The sequence below is a fragment of the Acomys russatus genome, chromosome 1 (assembly GCF_903995435.1).
Source record: "Acomys russatus chromosome 1, mAcoRus1.1, whole genome shotgun sequence".
Lineage (NCBI taxonomy): Eukaryota > Metazoa > Chordata > Mammalia > Rodentia > Muridae > Acomys > Acomys russatus.
In genome coordinates, this window is record NC_067137.1 from 88,721,039 (window position 1) to 88,737,722 (window position 16,684).

Genomic DNA, 16,684 nt, shown 5'->3' on the forward strand with positions numbered 1-16,684 from the left:
ATAACTCCAGTTCCAGGGGATCTGACAGCCTCACCTAGACATACATGTAGGCAAAACACGAGTCAATACACATGAAATAAAAGTAAATGAATTATTTGCCAAGCATGGTTATGCACACCTTTAATCACAGCACTCAGGAGGCAGAGACAGATCTATGTGAGTTCGACGCCAGCCTGGTCTACAGAGTGAGTTATCAGAAAAGCTTAATCCATTGAGGAAAAATGTGTTTTGTATTTATTTTCATCATTGGTAAATCATCACACACACACACACATATATTAAAAATGAGAAATTATGAATAAAATATCAAATGAGTATGTTGAATGGTGTCTTAGAGTCGTAAATAATGAGTGCCTCCATACTACTTTGCAAGTTAATGTTGAGAATTAATGTGCTTGATTTGAGACAATTCTCAGTGACCAGAACCATTTAAATTCCCAGCATAGTATTTTGTATATAGTAATATTTATTGAAAACTTTTTAAATTTTCTGATATTAGTTTATTATTTATCTTTTATAATAAGCGATAAATAATATATGATTAGACTGATAAGTAGGGTCTAAACAAACATTTGTAGCTTGAACTAAAAAGATAACTTGCCAATACTGCTATATCAAAGGATCCAAATTTGGTTTGCAGTATCTATGTTGCACACACCTCACACACACATACACATAATTAAAAATAAACCTTCCATTTAAAAAGGGTATTTGTAGGCTATGTATCTTAGCCGAAATTATTCTTGTGTTACCAGAAGGGTTTGGAAGGCAGTGTAAAAAATTACTCCCAATGTTTTCTCTTTGATTAAAAATATTTTAACCCTTTTATCTTAAATGTTTTACTGTTCTTTCTCTTTGTCTTTTTAGGGAAAAGCTTTCAGCAGCAAAGGGAAGCCATGAAGCAAACTATAGAAGAAGATAAGGAGCCAGAAAAGTCAGGTTAGATACTTACATGTGGTTTTAGTGGAAGCAGGAGTCTTTGGGTTTTCATCTGGAACCATGTTGAATCCACACACTAGAACTGTCAAGTAAGAAAGGAGTGTGCATTGAAGGAGTAATAGAAGAGGCAAAACTCATTGTCTTTACATGTGAGGAAAGGTGAAAATATTAGATATCTGTCTACGGTGTATAATTAATAGAAAATGATGAATTAAAAATAGTTCTCAACATTATAATAAATGTTAAATCTTTAATCATTTTGAGATAGCATTGCTTAAGGAAATATGCAGTATTTATAACTATTTTTGATTGGTCAACAGGAAAACTGTGGTGTGCAAAGAAGAATAAAAAGAAGAGGAAAAAGGTTTTATATAATGCCAATAAAAATGATGGTAAGTTCTAATCTCAGAAATGGCAGGAGTTATAACATCTGTATTGTTGTTTCCTGTAAGTTTTTTTTTTTCTACTCGTTTTTTGAAAAACTACTTGCCTCTAACAATTTTTTAAAATGTGTTTGAAGTTAAATATGACTACTTGGTCTACAATACCTTAAGGCAGCTCCTTCTACAGAGGACACTACTTACTGGCTGAGGCGAGAACACCGGAATGTTTATTTTATCTTAATAGATTGCTAAGATTAGAAAGTTATACAGTCTTAACATTTCTCAAAACCCAGAGCTCTGGTAGCACTGGGCTTGTGTTCCCAAATAGAGTGGTTTGCTACACCACTGGCAGCAGTTGCCCTGATGAGGCACCTATAATCTAGTTCAGCCATCACCACCACTTTTAATTTTTTATAATTCAATATTTTCTGGCTTTGTTGCATTCTTGATTGGTCTTCATTGCATTTAAATTTCTTAGCCCTGCTTTGGTCCACATTAGAAAAGCCAGAAAATAAGTCAGAAGCACTCCCGTTTTCAAAATATGCAAGGCTTATTTCTCAAGAATGTGAAGCATTTATGTACATAAATTAAACTAATAAAGACATTTTTATGGATTATTAGATAGTCTGTTTGTTTTTTGAGGCAGGGTTTCTCTGTGTATAGCTCTGGCTGTCCTGGAACTCGCTCTGTAGACCAGGCTGGCCTCATACTCAAAGATCCACCTGCCCCTGCTTCCCAAGTGCAGGGGCTAAAAGTATGCACCACCACCACTTGGCTAGATTATTAGATATTCTATACAGTGCTCAAACTAAATTTCAACCAGCTTTAATAATTGCTTTCTTTCTTTTCTTCTTCTTCTTCTTCTTCTTCTTCTTTTCCGTTTTTCTTTTTCTTTTTTTTTTTTTTTTTTTTTTTTTTTTTTTTTTTTTTTTTTTTTTTTCAAGACAGGGTCTCTCTGTGTAGTCCTGGCTGTCCTGGACTCACTTTGTACACCAGGCTGGCCTCAAACTCACAGTGATCCACCTGCCTCTGCCTCCCAAGTGCTGGGGTTAAATAACTGCTTTCTAAAGCAAGCCTCCTTTATGCTTGGCATGTTATGTAACTAAGGAGTCTGAACAGGTTTTTAATCTTACTGGCTAAAGCTATGATTAATATCTTTGTTTACTAGTACATTGCAGATCTAAGTCTGGGGGTGACCCTGCCTTCTCTGCCCTCCACTCCCGATCTCTCTCTTTGCTGAGAATTGAACCCAGGCCCTCATGTGAGGCAAGTGTTCCACATCCCCAGCACCTCTCATTTCATTCCTTGAAACAGACTCAAATTGACCAATCCAGCTCTGAGAGCTCTGATACGGTAGGACACTTGGCAAATCTGAAGCCCCAGATGTGCACGTTAGAAGATGCACCGAATAAAGAAAATGCCTTTGAGAAAGGAAGTAATTGTCATTGCTGCTTAAAGTACCAGCTGTGCTCCACGGCAATAAACTGTGTGCTTTCATCTCACAGTAGCATCCGTGAGGTTTCAGACTAATAGATTCAAGTTCAGATATTAAACTTTGTGCTTGAATTGTTGCAGCTAATTGAACAGTTGAGTTAGAATTTAAACAAATACAGTCTGAGCTCCAACTCTGTGCTGGGCACTAGCAAAACTAAAAAGGTTCCCTCCCTTATGGAGCTTGCTGGTGCCTCTTCCAGGGCGTGCCAGACTGCTAATTGCCTTTGTTCTGACTTGATAGCTTTGGCTTCATGTGTATCCTGAGCTTTTAAGAATGTTACTGTACTCCTTGTACTTTGGATTAAAGGATAGACACTACACATATGACTTATTTTTAAATCATCCCTAACTACAGCAAAGCAGTCTAGCATCCTCACATACACTAGTTGTAGCCACTGTATGCAAGTGTTTATCCATACTTGCTCTCCGATATATCTGATCTTAAAAGTAGCTCTTTAAGAGGAGTCTTTATGAGAATGATACATATTATCATAAGCTTTTTTTTTTTTTTTTTTTTCCGAGACAGGGTTTCTCTGTGTAGCCTTGGCGTCCTGGACTAACTTTGTAGACCAGGCCGGCCTTGAACTCATAGCAATCCACCTGCCTCTGCCTCCCGAGTGCTGGGATTAAAGATGTGCGCCACCACACCCGGATGATATTATCATAAGCTTATCCCCTGATAGTCTCCTCTGTTACAGTAGTCACTGTAAACTAGTTATTTTTAAGTTAGGCAGGGTGACCTAAACACCTGTAATCCCAGCACTTGGGAGACTGAAGCAGGAGGATCACTACTAGTTTGAGGCTAGCCTGGGTTACAGAGCATGCTCCTACCTCAAACACAACACACAACACAACAGAACTTAACTATTTTATGTTTTTTTTTTTTAAAGTATAATGACATGACATTAATTATATCTGAAAGTCCTAACTTTTCTTTTCCGAAGATTATGACAATGAAGAGATCTTAACATATGAGGAAATGTCACTTTACCATCAGCCAGCAAATAGGAAAAGACCTATTATTTTGATTGGTCCACAGAACTGTGGCCAGAATGAACTACGTCAAAGACTCATGAACAAAGAAAAAGACCGTTTTGCCTCTGCAGTTCCTCGTAAGTTTGGACATACTCCCATTTTCCTCTGCTTTTCTCAGAATCCTAACTACACAGGAACATGTTTGTTTTATTGTCAGTGAAAGGAAATTGGTTTAACCAAACCTGTTGGCAAATTTTTATTAAAGGTAGTTCTTGAGGAATTTAATTTTTTTTGTACGTGTATGACACTAGGGATTTTCTAAATAAATTTTAGCTTAGGCCCCTTTCCCTATTGCAAAGGAAGCCCATTCCTTTAAACTAATGTTGAAGATAGAAATTAAGAAGTAATTTCTGAAAACAACTTCAAGATTATATTGCACCTACGCTAGTGTAAGTAAACCTGAAGGAAAGATGACTTGGCAGTGTTTTACAGTATAAACATAAGATGGATCGAAGTAACTAAGGTTAACTATTAAAACACTATAGACAGTTTTTGTTTGTGTCTTCGTAGGATCAGTATTAAACACAGACCTTTAACCTTTCCTCAATTCTTTATTTCATCATTTGTGTTACAAAATAAAAATTCATCCTAGATCATCATCATCCTCATTATTACAGGTTTTCTTACTTATATGTATGCTGGGAAGCGGTGTGTGCATTTTAATACACTTTCCTGTGACGATGGCTCCATGTACCCTGGAGCTGGAGTCACAGCTAGTTGTGGGCTGAATGCCGAATGTTAGAAACTGAACTCAGAACTTCTGGAAAGGCCAGTACGTGTTCCTAACCACTGATCATCCCTCCAGCCCATTGTATGTATTATTTGTATCTGGTTTCATTTGCTTAGACACAACTCGGAATAGGCGAGACCAGGAAGTAGCTGGCAGAGACTATTACTTTGTTTCTCGACAAGCATTTGAAGCGGACATAGCAGCTGGCAAGTTCATTGAACATGGTGAATTTGAGAAAAACTTGTATGGAACCAGCATAGATTCTGTACGACAAGTTATCAACTCTGGCAAAATATGTCTTTTAAGTCTTCGAACACAGGTAAACTAGAACTGTGTTTTAGAGTGTTGAACTTGGAGGGCATAATTTATGAAGTAGTGCAGTGAAAACTGTATTTGGTCCAAGAATGACACAGATTATTTAAGTTCTCGTCAAATTTTCCATTCACTTTATAAAGTCAAACATGTAGCTAAGTCTGTTTCATTTTTAATATGTATATATTTTTGAAACTTAAAATACAGTAAACTCTAGCACTAACTATACTTGATGTCCTCAGAAACTATCTCTTCTGATCTGAGAAAATTTGAAGATTATTCCTAGGTTTTAAAGGCCAGTGTTTCAATGGCTCACAAGTCTCACAATGAAGGCTCAGTGCTATCTGGGTGATAAAACTGGATTCACCTATTTCACAGAGTGAGCCAGACAAAATTGCTACCCAATACTTCTTAGCTTTCTATTTTAAAAGACTCCTTTAGAAATTGGGGGTTTTAAGGATTGTGCTTACTATAGAAATGTTCTGCTTTTTATAAACTATTCAGCTTTAACATAGAACTTTGATGAATGTGTCTGGGTCCGTAGCTGACACCAACTCCAGCCATGAAACCAGTGGGCTAGAGCACACATGCCCTAGAAATGGGATCTACAGTGGCTTTCCAAAATAGTAATTGGGTTGTGGTTCGCTTGTTCGTTTGTTTTGGGGTTTTGTTTGGGTTTCTAGAGAGCAGAGGCACTAGGTTTGTGCTATTTCAACCATTTTATTTAAGAAGTTTTTTATTAAGCCTTTCAGAATTCATTTGGATGAACAGATACTACCATAAGCCTTCAAGTAATGTAGCATGTTGATGTTTCTTCATATAGGGAAGGGCATGTCTGTGCAATCAGTTGCTAGAGCGCTTCAGGCTGAGTACAGGTCTTCATGCATGCAGTCCACTTTCTCTTGGCTGTTGGGCCTGTGTATAGGAAGTTTTTCTCTCTGGTTTTGCTTTTTAGTGTCTTCACATAGAAAGGCAACTGCCTGGATTCTAATTCCTCAAAAATGAATTTTAATGTGATTATTATAATCCATGTTTTTATTATCATATAGCTGTAATCCTTTCCATGTCTTTTATATCTATTTCAGTATATAGAATACTAGGCTAACATAATACATGTGAATTTATATTTACATACTTTTACCATGAATGGAAATACTATCTCAAGATATTATGAATTGTTTATGATGAAACGTCTGGAAACATTTATAGATATTTTAACTATATATTAGTGAGAAGTAGCTCAAGGATAGGAGTTATTTTTTAAAACTAAGTATCTTTTCAGTCCTTGAAGACCCTCCGGAATTCAGATTTGAAACCATATATCATCTTCATTGCACCACCTTCACAAGAGCGACTTCGGGCATTGTTAGCCAAAGAAGGCAAGAATCCAAAGGTAAAGCTGTGACGGGGCTGTCGCATTCCACAGGGGCCAACCAAGAAGCTGCCCTGTCGAGCTGAGTCTTCTTTATCCCTTGCCCCAGAACTGCCACAGCTACAGCTGAATCAGAGGGCTGCTCCTGCCCTCCCCAGACATTTCTTACTGCTAACCGCAGATCTAGGAGACCCCCTAGAATCTCTTAAGCTCCTTTAGTCCCCATACAGGTCTCACATTTCCGAGGCAGTCGTATAGCTGCCTCCTCTCCACTGGTCTCAGCCAAACCTTTCTTATTAGCTGTTCCACATTGCAGGGATCCAGAATTGGTGCTTTTTCTTCACCCAAACTTGTTTTGCTTTTTCTCTTCATTTTCACACATGATCTGGAACAGAAAGGAAAAAAAAATTCATCATTTAGGATCTTAGCTGGGTGTGTTGATGGAGTCTGTGTTGTGTATGGAATTCGTCTGAATTTTTCTGAAGAATAATGAAAATCTTTTCATGCGGCATTTGAGCATATTCTTCTGTGAAGACCTCAAGCCTTGTCATTTTTTTAAAGTTGGGTTGGTTTTGTATTCATTTATTATCATTATTTTTTTATTGTGGTTATGTGTGCATTTGTGTAGGTGGGCACATGTGTGCCATGATGTGAATGTCAAGGTCAGAGGTCATTTTGTGTCACTGGTTCTCTCCTTCCACCTTTACGTGGTCCTAGGAACTGAACTGAGATCACCAGGCTGGCATAGCAAACACTTCTACCCACTGAGCTGTATTGGTAGCTCCTTAGCTCATACATATATTGCAGTTACTTTCTCCAGCTCTCTGTTTTTTGTTTGTTTGTTTGTTTTTTGAGATGGGTCTCACTAGCCTGAAACTTGCTGTGTAGACTAGGGTGGCCTTGAACTGGTAGAGACCGGCCAATTTGTGCCTCCTGAGTATTAGGATTAAAGGCACCCACCCCACCTCTCACCCCCATATCTGTCTTTTTTTTTTTTAAAACTACTTTCTTTGGTGGTGAGAAGTGCTTTTTGTTGTTTGGAGACAGAATTTCTCTGTGTAGCCTGGGCTGTCCTGGACTTTGTAGACCAGGCCTGTCTTGAACTCACAGAGATCCACCTGCCTCTGCCTCCCAAGTGCTGGGATTACAGGCATGCACCCGTATACCCAGCTACAAATTAAATTTTTGTTTGGATTGTTTGGGTTTGGATTTAAGACAGGATCTTGCTATGTAACTCAGGATGATATGAAACTGGCAATCCTGCCTTTCTCTGCCTCCCAAGTGCTGGGAGGATAGCCATGTGCCATACACCCTGCCAGAGAAATGTCTAATGTTACTGAAGTTCATTTTTTTCATCTTATGGTTAATGAGTTTTATGCATGTCTAAAAAAATGTCCTGTGTGTGTGTGTTTTTTTTTAATGTTTCTAGTTTTAGCTTCTGTGTTTTGGTTTAAATTAATCATAATCGTAGTGTGATGTGACAGGGAAGTTTTATTTTGTTTTTGAAACAATGTGGATATCAAGTTGTTCCAGCAATCTTTGTTGAGAAGTTTCTATGTTCTTTGGCACTGTACAATCAGTTTGCATGTGTGTGATGTGCATGGCAGTGGAGTATACATGTGCCACAGCACACATGTTAAGGTCAGAGGGCCACCTTGTGGAGTTGATTCTCTCTCCTACCTTTAAATAGGCTCTGGGTAAGTAAGCTCATTTACCTGCTAGTCACTGTGTTAACACTTTTATTTTTGGATTCTATTCCTTGGACTGATTCCATACTGTTTTGATTCTGTAACTTTGTTACATCTTGAAAAACTAATAATATTAGTACTGATGCATAATGCAAAAGGAGAAAACTTTAAAATATTGTGCTAATTGAAAAAAAAACCAGACTCAATAGACCTCAAGTTATATGATCACACACGTATGTATGTATGTATGTATGTATGTATGTATGTATGTATGATGTCCAGAGCAGACAAATCTGTGGATACTTGACATAAATTATTAATTGCTTAGGGGAGAACAAGGTTAATGGCTACTAGCTTGTAAATAAAGTGGTATTTCAGTTACTGCTCTGTTGTGAAGAGACACCATGGCCAAGGCAACTTAATGCATTTATTTGGGGGCTTGCTTATGGTTTCTGAAGATGAGTCTATGACCATCTTGGTGGGAACATGGCAGACAGGCATGGTCCTGGAACAGTAACTGAGAGTTTACATTAGAGGCAGACAGAAACAAGGCCAGGTGTGGGCTTTGGAAACCTCAAAGTACAGTAGCCTCAGTGACACACCTCCTCTAACAAGGCCATACTTCCTAATCCTTCCTAAAATAGTTCTACCAACTGGGGACCAAGTTTTAAAAATCTGAGCCTGTGGGGTTATTCTCATTCAAACCACCACAGGTAAGAGGGAAACATCTCCTAAAATTGATTATGGTGTTAATTGCAGAATTCCACAACCATACTAAAAACTACAGGTTCAGATATTTTGACTTGGCTAAACTGTATGGTACATGAACTATATTGAAAGAAAACTGTTAACTTTTCCCCAAGGAGGGGAAAAAATCTGATCAAGTTTTTTCATAGAAAACCTGAGAGAGCGCCTGTCTTTCTTATCTTTCCTACTTAAATCACTTCTCCTTCACTATGACTTTAATTCACACATCTTCTGATTTCTGAAGATGAACTATTACATAATTTTTAAGCCTTTCCTCTTTTCACATACAGGCATTTGTCATAATAAAATTCCCTGTCTGCAGTTTGTTAGCTCTACCCATAATTTTTTTATGTATTTTATCATTTTGTTAGAATATTTTCTACTTTCTGTTGTCATTTTTATCTTTAACTCCTGTGTTATTTAGAAATATGTTGATTGCCACCTACTTGGGAATTTTAAAGAATTCATAACTAATTTACAGTTCCATCATTATTCGAGAATATATCACAAAATATGTCAATTTTTTTGAAGTGTGTTGAATTTTACTTTATGACTCTCACCCACTCTGAATGTCCATGCACAGCTGTAAAAGTGTCTACTCTGCACTTTGTTTATGGGATGGGGTGATATATATAGCTGCCTTTTTATTTCACTAACATTTATATCCAGGGTTATTTCTTACAGTGTTTTTATCATATGCTATAACTAGTAGGTAAACACAAATCTCAGTAGCGGTGTTACCTACTCAGTGCGGAGTGTAAACCATTAGTGAACTTCTGTACTCTCAATTTTGGAATAATTTGTCCTGGATTTCGGGAAGGGGACTTGAGAGTAGATGGTATGAAATGGGCATCAGGTTTTGACGTGAGGTTAATTTTTTCAGTTCATAAAATTTTAATGTAAATTTTAATTGAGTCGTGGATTATAGTTTGAGATTCATATATGTAAGGTATTAAGTGAATGGTATAAGCCATCTGACGTAGATGAGCTAATGCTTCCAGTTTGCTAATAACTCATCCCCAGCTTTGGATTGACAGGTGTCACTGAACTGTCAGTTATAGGAATAAGGGCTCTGCTGTGAACAAAGGGTCTTCTGCGTGCCCAGACAAGCTAGAGTCGTCACACTTTCACTGTATTTTCCTGTTAAAGTTGAGTAGAAGTCATTTTGTGGGCCCAGTGGAGTGATGTGTGACTTTTAAGTTAAGATTTTTTGGTCTGATGATGAATTAGCCATCTTGGTTTTAAAAGGGTGATATGGGGTGGTTTCCATTTCTGGACTGTGAGCCTGTCAGGCTGTAGGCTTCTGCATAATCTTTGCATGTAGTCTTGCCACTGGCTTCCCATTAAACATCATTTCCTTCGCTCAGTGTTTTAAAGTAGCCTGTTCATACTGTTTCCCAGACTGTAATGGATACTCTTGGACACTCTTTTACATCTTAAACTGCCCTTGGTAGAACCAGGCAGGGCCAGTCTTGGCATCACACACCTTTAATCCTAGAACTCAGGAGGCCAAGGTAGGCAGCTCTCTGAGTTTGATACCAGGATACCCAGAGCTATATAGAGAAACACTGCCTGGAGGTGTGTATGGGGGAGTGGGGAGAAAATTAAATAAAAAATAAAATTGTCCTTAGTAGAGTCCTATGTGGTATACACTCATAATCCCAGCATTTGAAACAGGAAGGCCAAAAATTCTAGGCCACCCCGGATACACAGACAGATCACGAGGTCGGGGGTTGGGGGGCACTTTGTACATTGAAAACAGAGTTTTAAAGTGTATTAAACTGAGTATCTCCCCCAGTATTTTGCTAAGAGATAACCTAATGTATTAATCTTTTTGTTTTCCCATAATGTTAATTCTGCCTTAGTCTTCAAAACACATACGGCATTTTTTGTTGTTATTGTTGTTTTGGAAACAGGGTCTCACTGTGTAGCCCTGGGTGGCCTCAAACTCACATAAGTCCCTGTGCATCTGCATCCTGAGTGCTGAGATGAAAGGCATGTGCCACCAAAGACAGCAGAAGCAAATGCTCTTGTAAAGACTCTTTTAGAGACACTTACTCTAATCAGAAAGTTGGACTCCATATTATACAAGATATTACTTTTATTTTTCTTAAGATGTATTCATTTTTATGTGTATGGATGTTTCACCTGCATTTATGTCTGTGCATCACATGCCTACAGTCCACTGGGAGGTCAGAAGGGAGTGTCAGATCCCTTGGAACAAGAGTTACCTATGGTTGTGAACAACCATGTGGGTATTGGGAACCGAACCTGGGTCCTCTGCAAGAACAAGTAGTGCTCTTTAACGCTGAGCCATCTCTTCAGCCTGGGTGTTACTTTTAGATAAACGTTTTGATACTCTAAAATGTTTGAAAAGGAAAGTTTTAGGCTAGTCAAAATAATCACCCATGTTCTTCAGTCATAAAGTGGAAATAAATACATGAAAACAAAAAGTGCTGTAAACCAGTATTCAAACGGGAATTCTGATGATGCTGATGCAAAGGCCCAAGGATTGGGAAGGAGCCCTTGGGTTTATCACAAGCAGGAAAGCCATGTAGTGGCCCTCTTGATACATTCTGTACTGTGTGACCTCACAGCCTTTGTTTTTTCTTCGCAGCCTGAAGAGTTACGGGAGATCATTGAGAAGACGAGAGAGATGGAACAGAACAACGGCCACTACTTTGACACTGCAATTGTCAATTCAGATCTTGATAAAGCCTACCAGGAACTGCTTAGGCTCATCAACAAACTGGATACTGAGCCTCAGTGGGTGCCATCCACTTGGCTAAGGTGAAGGAAATGACTATTTTATTCTGTGTCATCATGTTGGATTTATTTGGCAAACCACCAAGAAGATGGCCTCAATGCTGAGAATAAGGTAGAAGGCAGCACTGTAAGCTGCTGACCTGTTTGTAGATCTCTTAAGCTAGTGGGAAAGGTCCCGCAGGCAATTTGTACACAACACTCTTTACTTCCTGCACATGGTTTTAGGGGACCTTGGCTTGTTTGGAGATTTAAAATGGAAACTCTCTTCAAAGCATTTCTGGTTTAACCTGGTAGAACCTTTTGTTTTCTCCTTTTCCTCTTGGTCAGAGTCTATGAGGACACATGTATGTATATATATAATACTCCATTGTCTCACATGGTTATAAATATTAACATTATTTAACATTTAACTTAAATGACATCATGGGATTATTGGGAGAAGAGGTTGTGCTTCTGTACACTGGGAATAACAGTATTTTCTTAAACTGATTTAGTCATCAGAAATACTTCTCTTAAAAAGGAAAAGAAAAAAGTGCCACTTTAGTTTTGAACAGCTTCTTAAGTTTAAAATAATTTGTTATGTATTTTCATTCTGAAAAACATTCCATCAGAAATACCAGCTTTGCTGGGCATGGCAGCACACATCTTTATCCTAGCATTAGGAAGGCAGAGACAAGCAGATCTCTTGAGTTCGAGGCCAGCCTGGTCTACAGAACTAGTTCCTAAATAGCCAGAGTACACATAGAAACCCTGTCTCAAAAAACCAAAAATAAAGAAATAAAACCATGTTTTTAGCTCAGACTTTGTGGATGAGAATGCATACTCAGCAGCCTCTAGTGTAGTTGTAAGTGTACAAAAGATGCTGACATTTTTAAAGATAGAATTTTCTGAATTATTTTACTAAATTGTCGTGATTTGATAGCCTTGATTCCTTGCTGTGATACAAGAGTTCATATCAACTATGTTGACCATTAAAATGTCTTCCTTATGATGCAGATAGTTTTTATATCAGTGGAGGACATGACACATTTGTCAGTTTCTGCATTTTTATATCTGAGCACAATTATATCCATGACTGCACTATGTATGTAGATAGGTATCAAACTGGAATTAGCTGTACTGCATATTAATATTTAATAGATTAATAGTTGTGTTCGGCATTGGAAAAATTTTTATACATACACACACACTGAGGAAATACCATGACAACTGACTTTGAGATCAGAAGGAAGACCTAAGTTATTGAGCATTTGAGAGAACGGCATTGGAGGAGAGGGTTATTAAGCGTGTATGGACGAGTTTTTGTCCTAACAAGGCCTTTCTTGTGACCAGACTATAACAGCTTGCTAAATCTTAAATGTTGACACTAATGGGATTTTTGTACTGTCTGTATAGCCATAGCTTTAAATTTTGGTGTCTACATACCCGCATGGAAAGTTAACTTGTAGTCTTCTCAAGTCTTTAAGGAAAATGTCATGTGTGACAAGCAACCTCAAATGTGAATGTCTTGATTTTATGTAACTACAGCATTTCATGTTCCCAAAGCTAAACACTGGAATGATACTGACTTGTCACTTAGCACAAGCAGTTGTTAATGTCTTGTCAGTGCCCTTTATGTGTCTGATTTCTCTTCTAGATAATCTTACTGGGATAAATGTAGAGTTTGTAATGTCTTTTATGTTCAGTTTTGCATGGCTTTTGTAGTTGTCTGGCAAGTGTGTCTATTAGAAATATTTTCAAAGTAATTTTCCTTAGGAATAAAGGAACATTCTTGGGTTGAGGGAAGGAATGCTGTACAGCCTCAAGTCTGAACACTCCCAGTTTACAGCAGGAAAAAAAAATGTAAGGTCCACACCCTTGTCAGCATTGAAGGTAAATTACCTAGCACCTAAAAGACTGAACTTTTTTCAGTTTTTTCTCCTCAGGAATGAAAGGTAGTCTATGGTCAGTAGAGGTCTGTGACCTACGACTGACCTGCTGAGACTCAGTGCACACCTGTTCTAGGCTGGCCTGAGGGCCTGAGTTACCTGAGACTTTGTCGCACAAAAAAAAAAAAAAAAAAAGAAGAAGAAGAAAGGATTTGAGTATTAGGTTTGAGTAAAGTCTTAAGTAGTGTCAGCGCCGCTGGTGACAGTAGGGCTATGTGCTAGCAAAACTCACACACATGAGCGTCACAGGCAGAGCTATCCTTAGGCGCATGCCATGCCACCATGCATACTTTTAGACTGAGAGTCTCAAGGGCAGTGAGATTGTATAATTTCATTAACTTTTAGTAATGATAGGAGAGTATATATCCTGAACTTTGTAAATCCTAATGGTTATGAATGTACTAATGCTCAACACAGCCCCTCAACAGAATGGAAGTTAAGCTACACTAACTAAAGAAAAAAAGCCTTGTTACATACGTACCAATTAAGACCAATTTGTTTTCTTTCCCTCTGTGTTCTGATTGGACACTGCGGTGCCAGTGAAGTCTTAGCCACTTAAGAGAAATGATACTGTGGCTGGATGGGAACATGGCTCAGCTGGTGGAGTACTGCGTAGCACGCATACAGCCCGGGCTAGGTCCCCAGCAGTGCAGAAAGCCAGCATGGGCCTCATGGCTGTAATCCCAGCACTTGGAAAGTGGAAGCAGAAGGATCAGCAGCTCAAGATTCCCAACAGCTGCGTGAGACCCTGTCTCAAAATCAAAGTGGACAGTACCAGCTAATGACATGTCCTCGGGAAATCCAAACAAGGAAGTACTTTCATATCTTAGTATTTTCATACATCAGAACAAATAGAATGTTTGGATTATTTTCCTTCTCTCATGGCCCAAGGAGTAAATATTGATAAGGAATGATTTGAATGTAACTTTTGTGAATGTGTGGAAAATATAAACCAGGGATTTATACTTAATGAAGGTAATCACTCTGACATTTGTTGTTGATCTCCCTTTGTACTGTTTTGTTTCTGCACTCATTATTTTGAGATGTAATACTGTACAATGTATTGTAAAAAATAAAAAAGTAAAACTATATTTCTAATTGTAAAAGCCACTGGATACTTTTTTTTATTATGTTTATAACCAAGGTTTCTATACAGACTACTCCCCGTCAGGGGCTTGTCAGGAGCAAACTTCTGGAATCCGAGTGGAATACAAACTACAGTGTAATCATCGGTCCTGTTTCCTTTTTTTCTTCTTCCCAGTCCTGTTTGTTTATTGGTTGGAACAAACTTTGTTGTTGTTTTTGTTTTTTTGAGACAGGGTTTCTCTACATAGTCCTGACTTGCCTCGAACTCACAGAGATCCACCTGCCTCTGCTTCCCAAGTGTTGGGATTAAAGACATGCACCACCACCCTAGCCTTTAAGCTAAAAATATTGAAAATAGCCAACTTAAAGCTGCAAACACAAAACTTTTCAGAGGGGAGAGGAATATAATAGGCAAATTCTTGTCAGGGCGGCCAGGGATCTGATAGAGTTGTTGCTGGCACTCACTTCACTTCTCCATTGTTTGTCTCACAGAGTCGCATTGTAAAGTCTTAGCTATATACCTGCAACCCGTACTCCACGTTTCTTTTCCATCCCTGGTCTATCTACCCACTTTGGATCTGCTCACTCCCAGCCAAACCCAACAACATTTACCCACTATTTAATCCTGGCCTTTAATGTGAAGCCATAAAGTCACCTCAAGTTTTAGGTGGGTGTGTGCCTACAATCCCAGCACTTAGGAGGCAGAAGCAGAAAGATGCTGAGCTCCAGACAACCCTGGAACATAAGACACCCTTATCTCAGTAGGAAATGGTCTGCAAATCTATGGGCAGTTTAAGCAAGCCCTGGAAGCACCAGTTTTACTGAGGCTGCATGAGTAATCTAAGTGCCTTTGGTGCAATGCTTTCAAGTAAATCAATTTCCACAATAAATGAATAAACAAATATAAGCCTAAATATGGCTCTCTACTCCTATCTTCAAGCCAAATACAGTGCCTAGTGCTCAAGGATTATGCCTCTGAAATCATGATTCACTTGACTTGGACTCCTTCCACCTATGCTATTTGACCTGTATAAGTTCTGCAGTCTCTCCATATGCACAACCGAAGTGGTACAGTTTACACCTCACCAAGGCACTGGGAAGTTAAGTGATAAACATTTTCTCCTATGGGCCACATCTGGGTTCCTACAAATCAGCTCCTCTGAGACAGACTCCCTATCTTGCTCTTAAATACCTAGAATTTTAAATATGGGAAAGACAGGAAGGATAAAAAGTATGTAGGCTGTGGTGATACTGAAGGGTTTGCCAGAACCCACACAGAAAAGCTGGGTGATGCATGCTTAGACTTTATCCACACTGGAGTGCCAGAGACAGATCCCTGTGGCTTGTCAGCCTGCTAGTCTAGCCTATTTGGCAAGCTCCAAGTCAGACTCTCAAAAAACACAGGTGGACATGTACTAAGGAATAATGTCCTCTGGCCTCCGTGCATATGTGAACATGAACACGCACACACCAAAACCAACAAGCTAGGTAAGTATGCCTTTATGCTCAGTGAGACGGCTTGACAGATGAAGGGGCCTGCCCCAAGTCCCACGACTTGAGTTCCATCCTGGGACCCACAGAGTGAAAGGAAAAACTGATTGACATGGGCTGTTCAGTGGCCTGTGGGGCAAGCATTCCTCTACCTCTCCACACACACAGACATTTTATAAAACTGAAGTTTGACTACCAAACTTAAATTCTGGATTCACTATCACCACTTTGGAGCTTTAAAGTAAAAGCAATTATTCAAGCTCCTTTGTGTCTCACAGTTTTACTCCATGGAATGAGCTAAACACATATTTTAGTCTGGGGATGTGGCTTAGGTAAATGCTTATTTATTTAGCATGAGGCCCTGGGTCTGCTCCCTAGCACCTCTTTAAAAAACTTAATGGTTATTTTGAAAACATAAACATACAAATCAGTAAGTACCTGGAAAACACTCCTAAATGTTTATAAAATCATTTAGTATCTTTATTGTGATAACAGTTGGTCAGATTACATTAATGCTAATGTGGCTCTCATAACTAAGAACTATGTTGTGCCCAGTCAAGCGCAGAAAGTGCAGAACTGGCTGCATTAAAGTCTGAGTAATCACAGATAATCATGCCAAGTTACACAAGACAGCACACTGCTATTGCTTTTAGGAGAGCAAAAAGTTACCTGGTTTTTCCAAAGTAGGAAATAGCGCTGTTCTTAGACTAGGA

General features: G+C 38.7%; 1 protein-coding gene across 4 annotated transcripts in view; it reads left to right on the plus strand.

Moving 5' to 3' along the window:
* The window catches only part of Pals1 (protein associated with LIN7 1, MAGUK p55 family member), a 44,450-nt gene extending 32,141 nt beyond the window's left edge, over positions 1–12,309 (plus strand). For all 4 annotated transcript variants that reach the window (XM_051148176.1, XM_051148181.1, XM_051148178.1 and 1 more), the window contains exons 9-14: positions 868–939; positions 1,260–1,331; positions 3,761–3,928; positions 4,698–4,900; positions 6,176–6,286; positions 11,318–12,309. In XM_051148176.1, coding sequence (XP_051004133.1) covers positions 868–939; positions 1,260–1,331; positions 3,761–3,928; positions 4,698–4,900; positions 6,176–6,286; positions 11,318–11,494 — 803 coding nt within the window. In that variant the 3' untranslated portion in view covers positions 11,495–12,309. The remainder of the gene's footprint in view (positions 1–867; positions 940–1,259; positions 1,332–3,760; positions 3,929–4,697; positions 4,901–6,175; positions 6,287–11,317) is intronic.
* Positions 12,310–16,684: the final 4,375 nt, after the last annotated feature.